The following is a 20,513-nucleotide window of genomic DNA, read 5'->3' on the forward strand; positions in this document are numbered from 1 at the left end:
GGCAGGCTGAGTAACTTGAACACTATCAGCTCTTTATTTAAAGGTGTGCATTGTTCCACCGTTGGATCTCATACTGTCCAACTGGGTCTCACACTGGGTGGAGCTAATGGTCCAAGGCTCACCTGACCCACACTCTTAAAGGGGCATTACTCACTCCAAACCCTAACATATTCTATGTACATAAAGCATAGAATGCTGCTAATGTTTGAATCACAAATGGGACAGGCACATACAATTGGAATTGTCCTGCATTATAGGATTAGATCCGCACTTTGAAGGGACCCTACTATATTGGAGCTGTCTCGAGTTACTGAGGCAGGCCACTAGGCCACCCAGCTTGGGCAGAGGAATAACATTTTACTAAAGTTGCAGGTTAGACCATTTCACCCTCACAACATTTTCTGTTTTTCCACAGAGTTCACTGAGGAGAGAAATAAACTAACTTATTTCAACATTTCAAGCCTTGATTTACTCTTTCATTAAGTTCATGGATAATAGCAGCTGCAAGGGACAGGCATCCAAAACAGCTGTTGTTCCAGTTCAACAAAGGAAGGGAAATAGAACTTTGTCCAATCCTCCATCCCTCACTTATCACATAGATATAATGGCCAAAACTACCACCTCACCTGCCTGATTCTGGGTTGGGGTGGGGGGGGGTGGTGGTGAGGATCCCTGAACAGAAATCTCCATTGGCCTCGGGTGGGACTTTATGATCTCGTCCGATTGAAGCCGTAAAATCCCACCCAATGTTTCCCCTGCAACAAGGATCAATAGATATCAGAAGAAGTGTTGGGAATCCTGGGATAACCTTGAGGTTAATTGTAGTGCTAATTCTGGAACTGCTGACAGTCCAGAAGGTGGCTACATCATTGTTGTTCTTTGTCTATTTACCAAGTAAACAATATGGAAAAATCTGCCATTCACTACATAGATCATTTCCTTCAATATTTAGCCTGTGACTAAAACTCATCTGGTTCATTAGTGTCCTTTAGGGAAGGAAGTCTGCCACTCTTACCTGATTTGACCTACATGTAACTCCAGGTCCACAGCAAATGCCCTCTGAAATGGAAGAGTTCAGGATGGGCAATAAATGCTACTAGAAATACCCACATCCTAGTAAATGAATTTTAAAAAGCACAAATTCCATTTTACCTCAAAGCGAATGTTTTATGCTCATTGAGTGTAATAATTGATTGTTCTGGTTGACAGCAGCATCCGTTCATGGTCATTTTCAATTACATAAAACTCTTCACCTTTGAGTTTAAATTCATTCATTTTGATCAGTGTGCAGGGTAACCATTGACAATTTTACAAAATGTTGCTCCTGACAAGATTGTGTATTGTGATGTGTTGTGGAATTGTGCGCCTGTGCCAAGTTTAGCTCTTTAACTGATGCTTTCTACCTCAAGCCCATTTTTCTGCCCTTTTTATATTTTTCTTTTTCAAATCCTTACCTGCCCAATTTCTATTTAATTGATGTTCTTGTCTCTGCCTCAATAGCCACTTGTGATAAAGCATAGTGTGAAAACATTCCTCTAACCTCCCCCCATGTAGTTTTGATCTTGACGTGATACCATGCCATTATCAATTTCCCAGTCAGTGGAAAAATCTTTTATTGGGGATGATTTTGAGCACAAAATCCAGGAAGCGCGATTCACGCCAGCAAGTTTCCGAGTTCCAATTTTACCGGCCCCTCACCAGTAGAGTGGCGTGAAATACACTATGGGAGCACAGAAAGCTCATTTTAATACATTAGCATGTCAGTGAGCACTCGCTCCGGGACTTCAGAGTGGAGATTCAGTGGGTGCCAGTATGGCACATGTTGGCGCAGTTTACAACAGTTCACCCAGACGTGAACCTGTCATGGGGGTCTCCCTGGGGTCGTAAAGATAAGTATAGCCCCTGGAGGAGAGCGACCTGGTCAGCCAGTGGCCTGGCAATGCCCTGGAACTGCCCTGTGGCATGGTGCCAAATTGGCAGTTCCAGCTGGGCCAACGGGCAGGCACCAGTGGGAGTCTCATGGAAGGAGATTAATTTAGATGTGGTGGCGGCCAAGAGTGGACAGAGGAGGAGGGATGCTGATGATGGCCGGAAGGATAGGAGATTAGAGAAGTGCTTAACTCCAACTGGGAATGGGAAGGGGGCACCTGAGACTTTCATGGTGGGCTGGGGGGGCGCAGGGGAGAGAGGATGTTTACTTAGGTTCTGATCAGGGCACCCTTTAAAGACGGAGCCCTGATTTCTGTGCAGCTGGGTTTTGCTGGTGGTTTTTCAGCCCTGCCCCTGTATGATGGCATGAAACATGCCCCCTTGATTCTCTTTGGCAGAGTATCATAAGATCTAGAGACGAAACCGATTGGTTTCTTTGGAGGTTCTCTTGCCAGAAACAACACTGCTATTTTCTGGGAGGAAATGGTGTACAATTCATGACTTTTGATGTTTCATAAGGCCAGTGGAAGTGAAGCTTTATTTGGAAAGATATTGGGAACATGTGAAGATGAATTAGCTCTTGGATCTTTACTTATGCGTCACAGCTGAGAGTTTTCTGGGTGGAGAAACTTTCTGTTACTGACTGCTGCTTGTTCCATAGGAAAGCTTCTTTGGACAATTTTATATATTTATTGTGAGGGGAATTGACTCCAAAGTAGGGAGGTTATACTTCAGTTGTACAGGGCATTGGTGAGACCATATCTGGAGTATTGTGTACAGTACCAGTCACCTTATTTAAGGAAAGATAGAAATGCATCTGCAGTTCAGAAAGGAGTTTCTAGATAAATAGCAGGAATGGGCAGATTGTCTTATGAGGAAAAAATTGGAGAGGTTAGGATTGTATCCAGCAGAATTTAGAAGATTAAGAGACAACTTGATTGAAGCTTTTAAGATCCTGAGGGGTATTGACAGAGTGGATGTGGACAGGATGTTTCCTCTTAAAGGAGAATCTAGAGCTGAGGATCACTCATTTAAGATGGAGAAGAGGAGATTTTTTTTTCTCTCTCAGAGGGCAGCGAGTTTTTGGAATACTCTTCCTCCAAAGCCAGTGGCAGCAAATTTTTGAATATTTTTACAGTGGAACTAGATAGATTCTTAATTAACAAGGGGGTGAAAGGTTATCAGCAGTAGGCAAAAATGTGGAGTTGAAGTTACAATCAGATCAGCCATGATCTTATTGAATGGTGAGCAGGTTGGAGGAGCTGAGTGGTCTACACCTATTCCTAATTGTATGTTTGTATGAGTGTAAGCAGCAGGCAATAATAATCTCAGACATTTTAGTGAAGCTATAAAGCCTATCATCTTTAATGTTACCCTTCCTACTTCTGAAACTGTTAATATCTTAACTGTTTCAGCGGCAGCACTGCTGCTTCACAGCTCCAGGGACCTGGGTTCGATTCCTGGCTTGGGTCACCGTCTGTTTGGAGTTTGCACATTCTCCTCATGTCTGTGTGGGTTTCCTCCAGGTGCACCGGTTTCCTCCCACAGTCCAAAGATGTGCAGGTTAGGTTGATTGGCCATGCTAAATTGACCATAGATCTATAAGTTAGAGAGGATTAGTGGGTAAAATATGTACAGATTGGGGGTAGGGCCTGGGTGGGATTGTGGTGGTGCAGACTCGATGGGCCGAATGGCCTCTTTCTGTAGGGTTTCTATGATTTCTATGATTAAGTTTACATATTAAGGAAAGTGAATCAGAGATAAAACTAAGTGTACTTTTCTTAGTCAATAGCAGAAGTGAAGCTCATTTATTTTCAATGGCTGTATTCCTTGATGTAAATCAGGTTTTCCTTTCTCCTACGTTCTTAACGTTAACATTGACTCAACCTTTTATAACCAATGTGACTCAAATTACATACAGAAAATCTCTGCTGGCCTCAGTGTTAAATTAAACAGGGGCTCCACTGTATAGGTGATAAAAGAACAACTTAAATATCGATGTTGGGAATTTGGTAAGATTGTTTTTTAAAAATTGTGTACGCTCAAAGCACAGCTTGACCTGGAATACTTTTATACAATATTTTCACTGTGAGCTGTGTGGGGCACACCACCTTATGATCACCTGACCGATAGCGGTAACAACCTCTCACCTTTTTTGTCGACTCGCTCGCTATCTCAGGACTGCAGGGAGTGGGAGGCCACAAGATGCTGGGTGCTATGCAGACTGCCAAGTTAAAGGCGTTCATCTGGTTTTCGTCAGCCTGCTGCTCAATGTTGTGAAGCACCCCGAACACTTGATGGAGGAGGAGGTTATTGAGTTTTGGAAGTTGCTCCAGTAATCTGGAAAAATTGAGAAGTTAAATAGAAGACTGAAAGACTCAGGACAACACTGTCACTCTAGGGAAAGGAGAACGGTCAACCTTCTTTATTGATCCGTGATTTCCTACCCCTTCCAGCACAGACAGCAAGAATTCTTACATCAGAATTAATACTTCTCAAAATTACTTTTCATAGAATCTTATCAGTGCAGAAGGAAGTCATTCAGCCCATCGAGTCTGTGCCAACCACAATCCCCACCAGGCCTTATCCCCATAGCCCCATGCACTTACCCTAGCTAATCCCCTTGACACTAAAGAGCAATTTAACATGGCCAATCCACCTAACCTGCTCATCTTTGGACTGTTGCACTTGACGGTTTTATAATTTAATATGTCTGAGATATTATTTTTACTTTGCTTCTGAACAGTGATTTTCAATCCTAATTCTGCAATCCATTGCTCAAAGTGGGGACTGATACTCCAAACATATACAGACCCACAATCCTTTCCTCAGACATGCCAAAGGTGAGTGCAGCTTCCCAGTGTGAAGCATGGAATCACAAAAATGTCTGTTTACAGTTGCAGTCAGGGTTATACAATTAAAATCTTGTTGCAAACATTCGTCAATTTGTCAAGATATAGATACCAAGAACCTCTGCTCAATGCTTCTGGAGGTTACTGTTGTTGGATTAACATTTTTTACACCACTGTGGTACAATTGTAATGTTTAAAAGTTAGAAACAACCCAACATATTACAATTCCTGAGAGAATCTTCTGAAAACACATTACCCTAACATAAGCGTTTCGATCAGTGGAAAATTCCATGAAGTGTCAAGATTTAGTTGCAGTACCTGTTACACCTCTAGGTGGCAATGTCATAAAGTTTTTTTAAAATGTTAAATCCCATCTAACTTTTAAGACCAAAATAGCTGCAATATGGTATACTGAGAATTAATGCCAGAAACTAGTTAAACATGCTTTCAGTGTTGAGTTTCTGTTGCAGTAACCTGCAGCCCTGTTGGTGTTGACAAGTGTATTGGAGATCTCTACACCCTGCCAATGTAGGCCTTCAGCTCATCAACTTCTACTACTGACAACCAGGCCTTTCAGTTCTGGAATTCTCTTCATAGAAACTCTACAGTACAGAAGAAGGCCATTCAGCTCATCAAGCCTGCAATGACAACAATCCCACACCAATGTCCTATCCCTGTAACCCTACTTATTTACCCTGCTAATCCCCTTGACACGAAGGGGCAATTTAGCATGGCCAAAACACCTAACCCGCACATCTTTGGACTGTGGGAGGAAACCGGAGGACAAGGAAAGACAGACAAGGATGGAATTGAACCCTCTACCCTACCTCTCTCGCACAAAGCTGTTCCTTTGTAGTTTCCAATCCTAATATCTGGCTCAATGACAAACTTAGTCTTGCTAACATCCTGCAAAGTACTCTGGAAAGTTTTACCAGGCAAAGTTGTTGTTATAAAAAAAAAGAGTGGAAGTAAATGGTCTGTTGTTCTGGACTTCTATTTTAAGCCATTGGTTATCGCCTCTGTGCATTTCTCATCTCCAATTCCTTTCCTGTCATTCTTCAAAATTAGTAGCTGATGACTCAATCACTTGATCCAATTGTCTCTTAAAGCTCCTCTCCTGCCTGTCCACCTAAACAACCGGCTTTTCTCCCATTGGAGCACACTATCCAGTTTAAAACCAGCAGCTTGTGGTTAGCATTCCCAGAGCTTCATCATTGACCAATACTGAAGCAGTCGATATCCAGGTGCAGCCAAATGTGGATGACATTCAGTACTGGGCTGACAAGTGTCAAATACCATTCAGGCCAGGCAATGGTCACCTTCAGCAAAGAATCTAATCACCTGGTGTTGACGTTCAATGGCATTTGATTCTCAACAAGATCAGGTCAGAGGTTGAGCATTCTGTGGTGAATAACTCACCTCTTGACTCCACAAAACATTTGTCTGCCATTTATAGAGCACAAACCAAGAATGAGATGGAATAATCTCCTTTGCCTGGATAAGAACAGCTCCAACAATACTGAGGAAGCCAAAAGTATCAAAGGCAAAGCAGTCCATTTGAGTGGCACCCCATTCATAGCCACTAGCACACCATGGCTATCTACAAGGGGTACTGCAGCACCTTCCAAACCTGCTATCTTTATCACATCGATATGAAGTACAAATTAACACTTTGATCGCCAGATGTGTCTCAGCTTTCCTGGGAAATATTTTGCTGTTCCTTCATCATCATTGCTGGGTCAAAATTGGAAGACCCTTCCTAAAGGCACCATGGGAGGACTGTGGCAATTTAAGGAGATGACTCACCACCACATTTTCAAGGGCAGATAGGAATGGAAAATACATGCCAGTGACACTAACATGCCCTGAATTGGCTGTTTCTCTGTGTTATGGTTGGAAGGAGAGAGAGGAGCATATTTTTATTGCAATACAGCTTTTGTCTATGGCTCCCTCAGCTTCCAGTATCCTGCAGCCCTCTGCCCTCATTGTGTCCACTTGATTGGTTTTACTGGCTTGCCATGCAGCCATACATCCCTGAAATGACATTCTCATTAAATAGTTTAACCAACCTTTGGATTCCCTTTATCTTCTCCTCATGACCTTCTTTTTCATTTGCTGCCATCCAATCATCATAGAGGTCTGAAGAAAAGATGCTTCCAGGAATATTCCGAAGAAAGTCCTGAATTTTCAATAAGTAAAAATATATTCAAAAGTAATCAAAAGTTAAACATTACAGCCTTTACAAGTTTCCTAATTGGAACATTTCAAACCATCTTTTAAGCACACAACAAATTTCTTCCCCACCAAACCAGACAGCCATATACTTGAAGCTCATACTGCCAGACTCACTGTCCTTCTCAATATAGAGTGCAGACTCTCTCAGCCCCGTCCTCGTACCCTGGGTTGATTCAGCCAAGCTGTTCAGTGATGTCTGAAGCAGCTCATTCCTTCCTGGGGGATGGACAAGTAGACAGAGATGGGTTTCCTGATCTCTGTGTTTTGTCCAATAAATCAGAGTACATTTTGATCTTTCTCATATAAACTTGGTCATGCAGGCAAAGGCCCTCCCAAAATGAAAATGGTTATGCACATTATACACACTAATAGAGTACCTGCCAAAAGTGCTGCATCTGGGCTCAGTACTCCTGGCCAAAGGAGAGAAAAAAAAATCAGGCATGGCACTTGCTCTTCACCAGTGCAAGGAGAGTCTTACTGGAAAACATGCACGTATGAACAAGAGGTGAAGATAGGCACACGCATGATAGGAAACACATGCAGACTGAGGGTTGTAGGTTCAAGTGCAGCAACATGTTCAAATGTGTAACTTGGCTGGCATTTGAATAAAGAATGCTGCCTGTTTCGATAGATGTAAAAATCTCATGGCACCATTCAACAAACAATAAAAAATGCCCTGGCTGACATTTAGCCCTCAAAAACAAAAATTATCTGGCCATTTGCTTCATTTTTGTTTGTGGGATCTTGCTGTGCTCTCATTAGCTACTGCATTTGCCAACAAAACAATAGTGAATGTGCTTCACAAGTAATTAATTGGCTGAGACTATGTTTTGAGAGGATATGAAATTCTTGCTAGAATAAAACAGCCTTTCCCTCTTCATAAAAATGGTCGTTTTTTTTTTAAAAATCAAACCTTTTCCATTTCAAGGTCTGACTCACAGTTTGCAGTTATACATGTTGCAGACTTAAGAAAGCCATTTAGAAGAAAAACTAAAATTATTTTCTGAATCATGTGCAAAACGAACTTTGCCAAATTTTCTTTTTACATTCCATTGAAATTTTCCACTGCTAATGATTATAATCTACAAGAAAATGGGAAATTAGAAAATTATATTTACATTTTTAAAATTCTTGATACATTTAAAATGACTTTATCCCTGCAAAATGAATCACACTGTGATTATTCATTTTATACCAGACATTAATTTAAACGTAGTCTGCACTGGTGGAAGGTGCTTATAATGGTCCTCTGCCAAGAAATGCAAACTACCTTTGATGAACACTCTATTCCCAAACTGAAATATCTTTCTTGACATCGATACTGTAAATGTAGGATTCGAGTTTAATTCTCTTTTCACTGAATTAATTGAACAGTTTGATGCCTGTTCTTCATTTAGTAAATAGAATGGAAATTCTAAAAGTTATTTATATTTATCAATTTTTTAAGTTGTTAGTTTTTATCCACTCACTTACTTTCCTGTCCTGAAGGAGAGTCACCTTCATAGAATCATAGATTCATAGAATCCTACAGTGCGGAGGAGGCCATTCAGCCCATTGAGTCTGCACTAACCACAATCCCACCCAGGCCCTATCCCCATAACCCCATGCATTTACCCCAGCTAGTCCCCCTGACACTATGGGGCAATTTGGTGTGGTCAATCAACCTAATCCACACACCTTTGGACTGTGGGTGGAAACTGGAACATCTGGAGCAAACCCACACAGACACAGGGAGAATAACCAAGGCCGGAATTGAACCCAGGTCCCTGGCACTGAGAGGCAGCAGGCACAGTGTCAACCTATCATCCTTTTTAGTAGGAGAGCAACAATCAGCTTCAGCAACTTGGGTCGTTGATATTCTATTCTTCCTAAGGAGGAATCACTTGGCCTTAGCTTTCTGACTTCCATTGAAGGTTCATTGAGTTAACCCTGATGCCCTACCACAGCATTTATGTATTAACCCACCATGGAAATGGAAATAAAATGTAATTTGGATTCTGATTTGATGCTGTTAACATACTTTGAACACAGCAGCCATCACAAACACAGATTCACTTGCTAAGTGCACTTCTGCTCCAGAATCCAGCTTCTCTTTCAGCTCTTTGCAGGCTTTAGCATTCGCAGAGCGTCTGAAAATGCCTCTGGTGAATGGACCTTCATGAAATAGAAAGGAAAGCATGTCCTAAAATATAGGGGAAAAAAATGGAAAAGCTATGATAAGTGCGTTATGAAACCCATTTAACTATAGGTTATATCCCTGCCTTCTGCTCTAACCCCCTAGTTAACCCAGCTAACAACTACTGTCTCCAAAAGGCCACCTCTCTTCAGCATGAGGCTGCTAGTCCTCCAATCTCCAGCTTCTTCCATTCTGCAAGGCCCCGTCATGGCTGCCATTTGCCTTTGAGGATTAGGCTCAACAGTTAGTTCCCACCTCCCATACTCATTGGGCCCCAAGCTCAGAGTCTATAGTGCACAAGGAGGCCATTTGGTCCATCAAATCTGCACCGACCCCAAACCCACCCACACCCTATTCCCATAACCCCACATATTTACCCTGCTTATCATCTGACACCAAGAGTCAATTTAACATGGCCAATCCACCCAACCCGCACTTCAGTGGAGCATGGAAGGAAACCAGAGCATCCAGAGGAAACCACGCAGACACAGGGAGAATGTGCGAACTCCACACAAAACTGTGACTGAAGGTCAGAATTGAACCTGGGTCCCTGGCACTAAGAGGCAGCAGCGCTACCCACTGCGTCACCCAGCTGAATGCCAGCCCACTTAGTATACCTGCATTTGAAGACAGCATCACACGAGCATTGCAGACACAGTGTGGGGTTGGGACGCAGAAACAACCTGGGTGTCAGGTTCCCAGATACAGATGCCCATACAGCCTTGGGGATATTCTAAAAATGTAAGTTCTTGTTGTTAATAGCTTATGGGGTTTCAACCCTTGGTGTCTTCCATCCTGCTGTCTGAAGTAAATAATAATTCACTTAGACACATCTAGTCACTTGACCCATCAAATATTTGCATTTTTGTGTGGATAGGATGCTCTCTAAATGTTTCACTTCACCATGGCTCAAACAAACTCACCAAGTTGAGAACTATGACAGGTTGATGGATACTGGTTCATTTTCCTGACTATTGTGCAGAAGGAGCGAGGGCACTAAAAGGATTCTTTTCTTGCCTAATTGAAGCATTCAGGATTTCATGTTTTTATTGTGTACAAATGTAAGAATGGCATTGAGAATCTGGTTTAAAACTACAAGGATCTCTAATGGTAATCTATTTATTTTGAAAATACTGCTGGTGTTTATCCTTATCTAAGAGTGCATGGTGCTGCTAACAGCACTGGACCAACTAACACAACATAGTCTGCCCATCTCATTCAGTATCTGAGCCAATATTCATCCCTCAACCAACACCTAAAATCAGATTATCTCATGATTTTATTGCTATTTGTGGAATCCTGCTGTGTGCAATTTGGCTGCCATCTTTTCCTATGTTACAACTACACGTCAAAGGTGAAATCTTGACCCCGTATTTGCTGTCTTCAAGGTTGCCGATGGAGGCTCAAGTTCTGGCTGGCGAGAATGTGACTTCCGGTTTTCCTCAACCCTCGCTGTCAACATCATCAAGTTCATACCCATAATGGACATGAACTTGATTTACATCCATTTAATATAATTAAACACCCCCCTGGCCATATTTTCAAATCATGCTGACATGACCTCACATCGATGCAGTTAACAATAGGTTCACACAGGCGTGAAGTTGTCGTGGGGATCTCTCAGAATAAGTATAGCCCCGGGGATGAGGACCATGGCCAGGCACTCTTCTAGCAATGCCCCTTGGCACTGCCCCTGGACACAGCCAAGTTGGCACCTTGATAATGTCAGTGCCAGCCTGTGTCAAGGGGCAACCCCCAGTAGAAGCCTCATGGGGGGAGGGGTTAATGCAACTGTGGTTGCGAGCTGGGGGCAGTCTGATGAGCAGGGGATGCCGGATGTTGGCAATGGCCATAGCCACAGCAGGGTGGGGAAGGGGAGGACCAATGTTCACAGAGGTTGGGTAGACAGAGAAAGGGCCAAGGCTCACGTGGGTGGGGTGAGGGATGTGCTGGCGAAGGGAATGCTCGCTCTGACTGGGAGCAGAGGGGAATACCTGAGGCCTCAGTGATGAGATGGGGGGAGGTTTCTTGAAGTTCTGATTGAGCCGCTCTTTAAAGATGGCGGCCCGATCTCTGAGCAGCCAGGGTTTAACCCTCACCCCCCTCTATGATGGTATGAATCATGCCCCCTTGATTTCTTTTGGCAGAATGGGGTAGAATCTGAAGAGAAAACTGACTGGTTTACTGGAGGGGAAGGTGCCGGTTTTCTCACTGGAAACAACATAGCCATTTTTTGATAAGATTTTGCCCTGAAAGTACATTATTGGCTGCAAAGTACTGTGCGAGAGCTTAAGGTTGAGAAAAGCACTATGGAAGTGCAAATTCTTTTTTCATGTCCTCCTTCTTGGGTCTCCGTTCCACACTAAAAATTGTGTTAACAATTGGAGAGGCATCATGGAAACGCAGTATCTCTCTGCTTGCCTGAGAAAAAACTTTCTAAAGTGGCCTGCCATTACTTCTCAGCCAAGGAGCATGGATAAAATGATGTCACTCAAGACCATTTCCAAGCCAGCCCCCATCTCCGTCCCAGCAAACCTCTTATCCAAGAAATGATGAAAAATGTGCATTCCAGCCACATACATCATGATAGAATTTCTTTTCATGCATTATAAAGAATGAGATTCCACCCAATGGAAATGTTGTTCGACTTCCATCACATTGCTGCTTCACTATACGTCTTTCTTTTGTTCATCTCTGCAGATAAATGATCTCACTCCCAGCTTGTAGACTGCCTTGACATACGTTGATACTTAATGATTATTGATGAACTCCTCTTTCGCTCCTCTTTTCTAGCCATTTTGTCACTTACCATGATTGGCTTTGGGAAACTGTCATCCTCACAAATGGCTGGCAGGGGAAGGCCAAAAAGTCTGCCCGGTGTTGTGGAAGCTGGGGACAGAGGCAAGCTGGCTAAATGAGGGCTGGATCCACGCCAAAAGGCCCAGTTCACAATTGACTTTTTCCTTTTGTACTGCTTTGGATTTGGATCTACAAAAGGGAGAAGAAAAACAGCAGGTGATGAGAGGGTCTTCTCACAAACCATTTTCCAGCATATTTCAAATTTGATATGGTTATATAAAAAAATTGCATGCAAGTTAACATCTTAAATGACAAACGGTTATGATTTGGTAGATTTGCTGTAAAGAAAATTTTTGTTTGCATTTACGAATCAAAGAATTCAACAATCAATACTACAAATAGCAAAAATTTATTCAGTGTTTTGGCTGCCTTAGTACTATGAATTCATTATTTTTGAACAAACTGTTGGATAATAGGGTTTAATGAAGTAGCACATTTAATTTAATATCGTCATTTTTTTAAAATCTAGAATCATGATCTTCTAAAGGTATATTTTGTGTACATGTGAATACCACAAATCAAACATTAAAGCTTATATTATATCCATCTGCAAATAACGACTTTGTTCTTTTCTTTGTCAGTGTGTCTCTTTCATATGTTGTCACTAATTATTCACATAAGTTTTTTTTAAACATGCTCATTAACAGGCCGATTAGACTACTATACACTTTGTTTTAATGTTAAGGAGTTCGCCATTGAAAATTGTGTTATAACTACAAGTGTCATATTTATACTGTGCCTTCAACATATTAAAATATCCCAAAACCTTCAGCCTTATTGATCAGATGAGCAAAAATTTGGCCAAAGAGGTAGGTAAGTAGTGCCCTAAAGGAGGAAAATGAGTTATAGAGGTGGCGAGGTACAGGGAGGGTACTCCAAAATTAATGTCTTAGGTAACTGAAGGCACGGCCACCAGTTGTGGGGTGAAAAATAAACATCGAGGATGCTAAAGAATACCTCACACTTCAAGTAGTGAAAGGGATCAGTATCTCAACAATTTACAACACATGTTCATAACTTGGATGAAGGGATCAAATGTATTCAAGCCAAATTTGCTGACAATACAAAAGATAGACAGGAAAGCAAGCTGTGAAGGGGACACAAAGGGTGGGATTTTCTGCCCTCCCCCATACTCCAGCAGTAAGTTTGTGGCAGAAGTAGCCCACTGATGGTGGGATCTTCCAGTCCCGTTACTGCCAATGAGTTTTCCTGTTGTTCACACCCTCACCTCAGGGGACCCAATGGTAGTGGGTCACCATTGGAAGGAATGATTGGAAAATTCCAGCCAAAATGTGTAGAAAAAGTGTAAATAGGTCAATAAGTGGGCTAAAATTTGGCAGATACAGCATAATGTAGGAAAAATATAAGACAAGCAGATTGCATTATTTAAATGGACAAAGATTCAGAATTCTGCATTGCAGAGGAATCTGGGTATCCTTGTACATGAATCACAAAAAGATAGCATGCAGTAACAGCAAGTAGTGCCATTAGGAAGACAAATGAAACATTAGCCATGATTGCAAGGGGAATGGAGTATAAAGTAGGGAAGTCTTGCTACAACTGTACATGGAATTAGCAGTACAGTTTTGGTCTCCTTATTTATGGAGGGATATAGTTGTATTGGAAGCAGTTCAGAGAAGGTTTACTAGGTTGATCCAGAGAAGAACGGATTGTCGTATGAGACAAGGTTAAGCAGGTTGATTCTACACTTGTTGGAACTAAGAAGATTGAGAGGTGATCTTATTGAACATATAGAGGTGCATTTTATAAATTCCATCAGCATATTTGAAGGGGATGCATGTAAAATAAAGCAGTTGGACAGCCCACTACCTTCCTGCCCACATGTTACAGGGGATGGATAAGGCTTCAGCCAGCCCATCTGTCCTTAGACTTATTGAGACCTTTAAGAGAACAATTAATAACCACTTAAAGATGGCCTCATTCCACCCTACTGAAATGTTTCAGCCTGGGGGGGATGGCAAAGCAAGGTAGCCATGGGCTGTTGTCAGGATACCTGCTTTGGTGGGGTCCACTGTGCCCATCTGGAGCATCACCTCCCCCTCCAAAAAGATTGTATCCTCCACTTTGTGCCTAACTCTGGTCTCTAAAACTCAAGCCCCATCCACCCATTTGCTCAGGCCTCCAATCCCTGCTCACCCAAAATGCCTGGACTGACCTTCAAGTCTGGGAGATGTCATTATCCTTTTCTGGCAGGTGACACTGCTGTTTGCAGCTGCTGCTGGGAGGACAGAACTGCCAGATTGGCTGGCAGAGGTTGAGAGTGGGATTCCCATCCGAGTGGGAATTATGTCACTCAAGACATTTAAGCCACCCCCAGCACAGTATCACTGTAGAGCAAAAGCATTTAAAGTCAGCGAGGTGCCAACCTCAGGTGAGCTTGATGATCCATTCCCCTGTAAAATCCAACAATAAAGATTCTGGGCTCAATAGGGTAGATGCTGGGAGGATGTTTCCTCTTGTGGAGAAATTGAAAATTAGTGGGTATTTAAGACAGAGATGAGGAGGATTTTTGTTCCCATCAGTGGATCATTAGACTTTGGAATTCTCTACCCCAGAGAAAGCTGGATCACTGAATAAATTCAAGGCCTATTTAGATTTTTGAACTACAAGGCAGGCAACTGCTATGTGGGGCAGACAGGAAAGTGAGAGTTGAGACCATGATTTAAATCAGCCATGATCTTATTGAATGGTGGAGCAGTATTGATGGGCTGAATGGCCTACTCCTGCTCCTATTTCCTATGCTCTTATACAAGAGGCCAGAAATAAGTGAGGCCAGAAATAAGTGAGCCCAGATATTTCTGAGGTCTTTTGGGGCTGGAGGAAATTACAAAGATAGGGAAGAGGAAGGCCAGGGTGGTACTGGAAAAACAAGATCCAGAAATTGGAAATTGAGACATTGCTTTTCCTGGAGCCAGTGTGGGTCAGTGAGCACAGGGGTGGTGAATGGGACTTGACACAGGATAAGTCAGAGAGGGTGACAAAGTCATGTTTGGGAACCCTCCGGGTATGTATTAAAATAGTCAAGTCTAGAGGTTACAAAGGTAAAACAAGGGAATAAATCTGTACAGAAACAATCAAGAGCTGAATTTAAACAAATCTAGATTGACAGTCAAGGCAAAATATCATAAAGAGCATTGGGATAAACAATCAGATAGCCAGAGCTGGCTCTGATTCTAAGTCAGGAGCTCTCCTGCGGTGGGAAACTAATTAAGTTCAGATTTTCACGTGGGTGAGCCCATGATATGGAGATGAGGTTCCTGCCCAATTAGAGCTGGAATGAAGGTGGTTCAACAGTAAGACTCATTTAGACACCATAGCAACCATCACTAAAGGTGCCAAGTGTCATAAAGGAGTGATTTGTGCTACATGTCAAAACCTTCCACAGCACCAGAAGAAAGTGAGAGGTCACAGGGGAGCTGGAGGCTTGGCTTTTGGCATGGGGCAGGTCCACACATCATCAATGTCTACCTGGAGACCATTAGGATAGAGGAGAAAGGTCCCTCTTCCAGTATGCTGGCAGGTTGATACCACCTACTGGTGCAGCAGAGATTTTCCCCTGTTGAGCATCATCCCTTTTCACCTACATCGATGTAACTGACGATGGTCTGGGGGAATAAAATGATGGAGGCAAAATCCAATGCTTTTTGTCTCTGTAAGGCCATGTCTGTCATTTAATGTCCAGCTCTGCAAAGAAAGCATCAGTGACCAGCGAGATGCAGTGGTGTGCAATCATTTTGGAGATGCCACCAAGTCTGGCAATTAATCCTTGCTAAGGATTGCTGTGAGGTACAAGGTCTTTGGCATTGAGAGCACAGATGTCTCTGACAATCTGCCTGGAGAGTTAGCAGTCATTTGTTGAACTGGACAACTGCGTACAGTTGGTAATATAAAATGCTATGGGAGGATTGAGGAGAATGAAGGCCAATAGTATACCATGGACTTTGCCAAATTTATGAATGGCTTCTCTCTATTGAGCAAGGAGCTTTGGGAAAGGTGGACAAATAATTGGGAAGCAATAATACATTCAACTACCTTGCAGAGGAAAGGGACTTAGGAGATAGATGAATAAAGAGGGGGGAGTTTTTGAGATGGGAGGAAGATAGCAGAAAGGAAGTGGGATGATGCCTAGAGAAAAAGGAGCCATTAATAATGTCAGCTAGGATGTAGGGTCTTGAGTACTTAGGAGACAAGTGGGTAGGGATTTGAAGGAACATGAGGTGGGTTTCATGGATTAAATAACTGAGAAAATTTGAGCGGAAAAATGGATGACAAACTGCTAAAGGACGCAGACCCTAGGCTACAAAGGGTGGGTAGATGCATAGAGCTAGTGGGCAGGTAGACATGGCAGAGGCAGGAGAATGGTTGAATTTGGTGTAGAGAAGTGGGTGAGAGGGGCTTAGAAATGGTTGATGGGGAGAAAAGAAACCTGGAGTATCATTGTATCTTTGGAAGTATCCAGAAGTAATAAATGGTTTTGGGGATTTTCATTTGTCAGTATCAAATAAAGATCCCTTCCAGACACAGTCAATCCATGGCCACATTTCTCACTGAATCAACATATATAAAAATGATACAGTGGAGCAAGTAAAAGCATTTTCTATTTTGCTAACTTGATTGAAGTAAATCATTTAATAAAAAGGATTTAACTGGTTATTTTCACCACCCATTTACAGACATCATTAATATTGATTTGAGCAGATGATATCTCAAGTACATGGCATTTGTAACAACAAATAGGTCTTAACTCTGGGCGGACTGTGTCACAGTGATGGCAATGTGCTCTCAGCATTCACTTAACTGCACTTCTGCAATCACATTTTCAAGCTAATTGGCTCATTAAATTCAAGTGCCGTCTTCTCATGCCCACTACCCCCACCTTCTCCTGTGCCTTAGGACTGTTTCTGGTCTCCGGACATAGTGTGGTTGACACCACAGTACCACAGTGTCTGCCTTTCACGAATAAACATTTTTTTTAAATGCTGGAGAAGTGATCTGAGACACCAGGCTTGCCACACATTTTAATAGTCACAAAAGGGAAGATATGGCCATACTGAAACAGATCCTCTTTTCTCTTATTTATCATGAGTTACTGCTATGGTTTAGAAAACTAAGGGTATTTCAGAAGGTATCATTTTATTTTTTTGGATGCTTAAAACTTACTTTCTGTGAAGGTCATTTCCTGTTTGGCAGAAAGCTACAAGCTTTCCAGCTGAATTTTCCACAAACCCAAAGCTGGCAGGAATTTACAAGGAAAGTTCTTACTTTCACAGTTTCAGGACTATAAATATTTTCCTGTAATCCCAGGGTGAAAAATTCCAATAGTTTTTCCCCTCGTCTTAAGAGAAGAAGAAAATTCTCTGAGTATTTTTTTCTATTTTCTGTTTAAAATAAAAACAATTGGTCTGGATACAATCAACACAATCCCCTTTAAACAACCACCTCATCTGCCTGGAATTTGAAACTCAGATTTTATGAACCAATGTAAATAACAAATAACTGAGCATTTATTTGCACCATCTAGGAGAAATACTCACCAACCATCTGCTGGCATGATGCCAGGTGACTTGGCTTCAGGATGAACTGACACTGCATCTCCACAGGCAACTGCTCTATGATGAAGGGCCCCTGGAAATCCAAAGGGTGGATAGAGTCTTTGGATCCTTGTGTCTGTGCAGCTGCGTTTTGAATGTGACTCATTTTAATGCTGAAAGGATATTCATGCCCTGTTGAGAAAAATCAAAAGCAACTTTCAACCTTTAATTTCGTGCCACATTAAATTAATTCACCCCAATGTCATCCCGTTAATGCTTTTGATGACAGACTCCAGTGATGTCTTTGACAAATGTCAGTCTGCGAAATTATTCAATGTATCCACGCTGCATGTTGTGTAATTCATAAAACTGCAATTATTTTTTCCCCCTGCGTGGGATTTGTCTTTCCATAGTGAGGTGACTTTAAATAGTTAAGATAGGATCAAGAGTGCAGCCCTGAAATAAAACAACATATTAATAGAAAATAATTCTCAAGAGTCTGGAGATGACCAAATCAAGGGCCACAAGTTAAGTAGTACCACTACTAGTTACTTAGGTTCTTAATACTCTGTAAAATAAATCAGATGGGAGTACCAAAGCTTTTCAACGTCTGTACAAAAACATATTGATTTTGTTTCAAGACAGTTATCTCTGACATTGTTATCAAGGTCTTTTCCTTTGGATTTATTAGATCACTAGATATTTCTTCACTCAATATAGCAATGCACCGACCATCTGCTTATCAGCAGCATCGCGTGTGATCTCATAGGGAAGCCAGACTGATGAAGAACCAAATCTATAGAGAGCTTGGCATGAGAAATGTGATCAATCTGGAATTGAACAGTCTCCAAAAATAGTTTTAATACTTTCCATGCCCAAGTATTATCATAGAATCCCTATAGCGTAGAAGGCCATTCAGCCCATCAGGTCCACACCGACTATCTGACAGAGTACCTTACCTAGGCCCTATCCTCGTAACCGTACACATTTATCCTGCTAATCCATCTCACCTACACATCTTGGGGCACAAAGGGGCAATTTTGTTTACCATGGCCAATCCATCTAACCGGCATGTCTTTAAACTCTGGCAGAAAACCAGAGCACCTGGAAGAAACCCACGCAGACAGGCGAATAACACAGGCAGTCAAGGCTGGAATTGAACATGGATCCTGGGTGCTGTGAGGCAACAGTGCTAATCATTGTTCAGCTCAATTATGCAATTGCATGCTGTCTATTTGAGTATAATGCTTAATACTTAAAATAATCATGATCAATTGCTAATACTATTGCCAAGCTGCACTAATGTAATATACCCCATATCCAATGGCTTTTAAGTTTTACAAAATCCTATCCTGAGAATCATGTTTCATTAAAATACCTCAATTGTTAATGAAAAGATATAGCTGGAGGGAATTGTAGATTAGAAGGACCCCTGCAATGAGTATTTTATACCTCCATGGGTTTTTGCCAGAAATCAAAGGGTTTTCTTGGAGTAGCCTTGGCCAACTCATCCATGTCCATTCTTTGATTTTAGTTTAATCTTTTTCTTACAAGCAAAATGTTGCTGGCTGTTTCTATACCAGGCGCTGCTTCCACAGAACACAGTTACCCTTTAGCTGAGCCTTGCCGTCCTTCCTCATTGTAAATAATCCCTTTGTTAATGTCGCTCGTCAAAAAGTTGCAGAGATTTTCCTTTTGCATTCTCCAACATCCAGCCTTTGCTGCTGGCATCAGCAAAACAGCTAGCAGATGCCTCTTAGTAGTGGCTGCCATCAGTTTATTTCAGCAAATGACACCAGGATTGTAATGCATCCAAATGCATTAAACAGACAACGAAAAGTCAAATGCCTTTTCGACAGTCAATTTGACACAACAATCTGTTCTGAGTTACATTTTTTAAAATCTAAATTTTCAGCAAATTACTGTTCTTTCAGGAGATTCAGATTTTTTTTTAAAATCTCCCATAACCTTGCTGGTTGACTAACACAATGGATGGGGCAACAGTTGTTACATTTACCTGATCACCTTCTTAAACTACATCATCATTAATTTGATCCAAAAAACAAGAAGCTTTACCAACAGACATGCATGCCCTAAACATTTCAGCCCCAGCTGGCTATATTGAATAAACTCTTTATTTAACTAGTAGACTTTCAAAGTTTCTATTGCAGATCTCACCTCATCCAGGTTATTGATGTTCCTTAGGCAGCTCAAGTTCTTTAAGCAACTTGACTGATATCCAGCTTATACTTGTATAGCTTGATACAATAGTCTTTTCTATCATTCAAGGACATCAGATCCAACTGTGAGGAGCTTTCCTTCTTTGTATTTTATTAGGCTTCACCACACTGTACAAAACCCTTCCCTTCTTATCCGTTTGATCTTCCAGAGTATGAATGTTGTCTTATTGCCTTTCAGTTTTGGCACTGATTATTAAGTTAACCTTTCCAACATTCAATCATTCCCTCCTGTATCTTGCATATCATCTCGTTGTGATTTAACTTCAGTTTTGGATGGGGATTTTTTTGTTTCTCTTTGAGATGTAATTTTTCATTAAGATCCAAAACCCCCTCCAAGATTTATGAATTTTTTTTAGATCCTTGTGAATACAACAGCTACTTCAGCAAAATTCTTCAGGAATTGTTAACAGCTACAATCTTGCCACGTGCTAACTTCAGAAAATCAAGTTCCAAATGCAAGTTTGTATTCTTCCTATATTGTTGAGGTTTAGAACTTGGGTATAGTCATATTATTTTGCCCAAGTGAGTTAAAAATAAATGAAAGTAGTAATAAAAGTTTATGATCAGAATCAGAGTATTATCCAATACAGATCCCTATGGTATTTTTAATCTTGGTCATAAAATGATAAATCTTCGTGCTGAAGGAGTTAACCGCAAATATTTAGCCAAT

At 41.6% G+C, this 20,513-nt stretch overlaps 1 protein-coding gene across 4 annotated transcripts in view; it reads right to left on the reverse strand.

The window, feature by feature from the left end:
* The window catches only part of LOC145349038 (rho GTPase-activating protein 20-like), a 94,039-nt gene that overhangs the window by 9,514 nt on the left and 64,012 nt on the right, over window positions 1-20,513 (reverse strand). For all 4 annotated transcript variants that reach the window (XM_080197284.1, XM_080197285.1, XM_080197286.1 and 1 more), the window contains 5 exons: window positions 17,607-17,795; window positions 12,002-12,180; window positions 9,037-9,198; window positions 6,851-6,960; window positions 4,080-4,269 (listed from right to left, as the gene is read on the reverse strand). In XM_080197284.1, coding sequence (XP_080053410.1) covers window positions 4,080-4,269; window positions 6,851-6,960; window positions 9,037-9,198; window positions 12,002-12,180; window positions 17,607-17,795 — 830 coding nt within the window. The remainder of the gene's footprint in view (window positions 1-4,079; window positions 4,270-6,850; window positions 6,961-9,036; window positions 9,199-12,001; window positions 12,181-17,606; window positions 17,796-20,513) is intronic.

This window comes from Carcharhinus amblyrhynchos, chromosome 10, assembly GCF_965287045.1.
Source record: "Carcharhinus amblyrhynchos chromosome 10, sCarAmb.v2.hapA, whole genome shotgun sequence".
In the NCBI taxonomy this organism is placed as follows: Eukaryota; Metazoa; Chordata; class Chondrichthyes; order Carcharhiniformes; family Carcharhinidae; genus Carcharhinus; species Carcharhinus amblyrhynchos.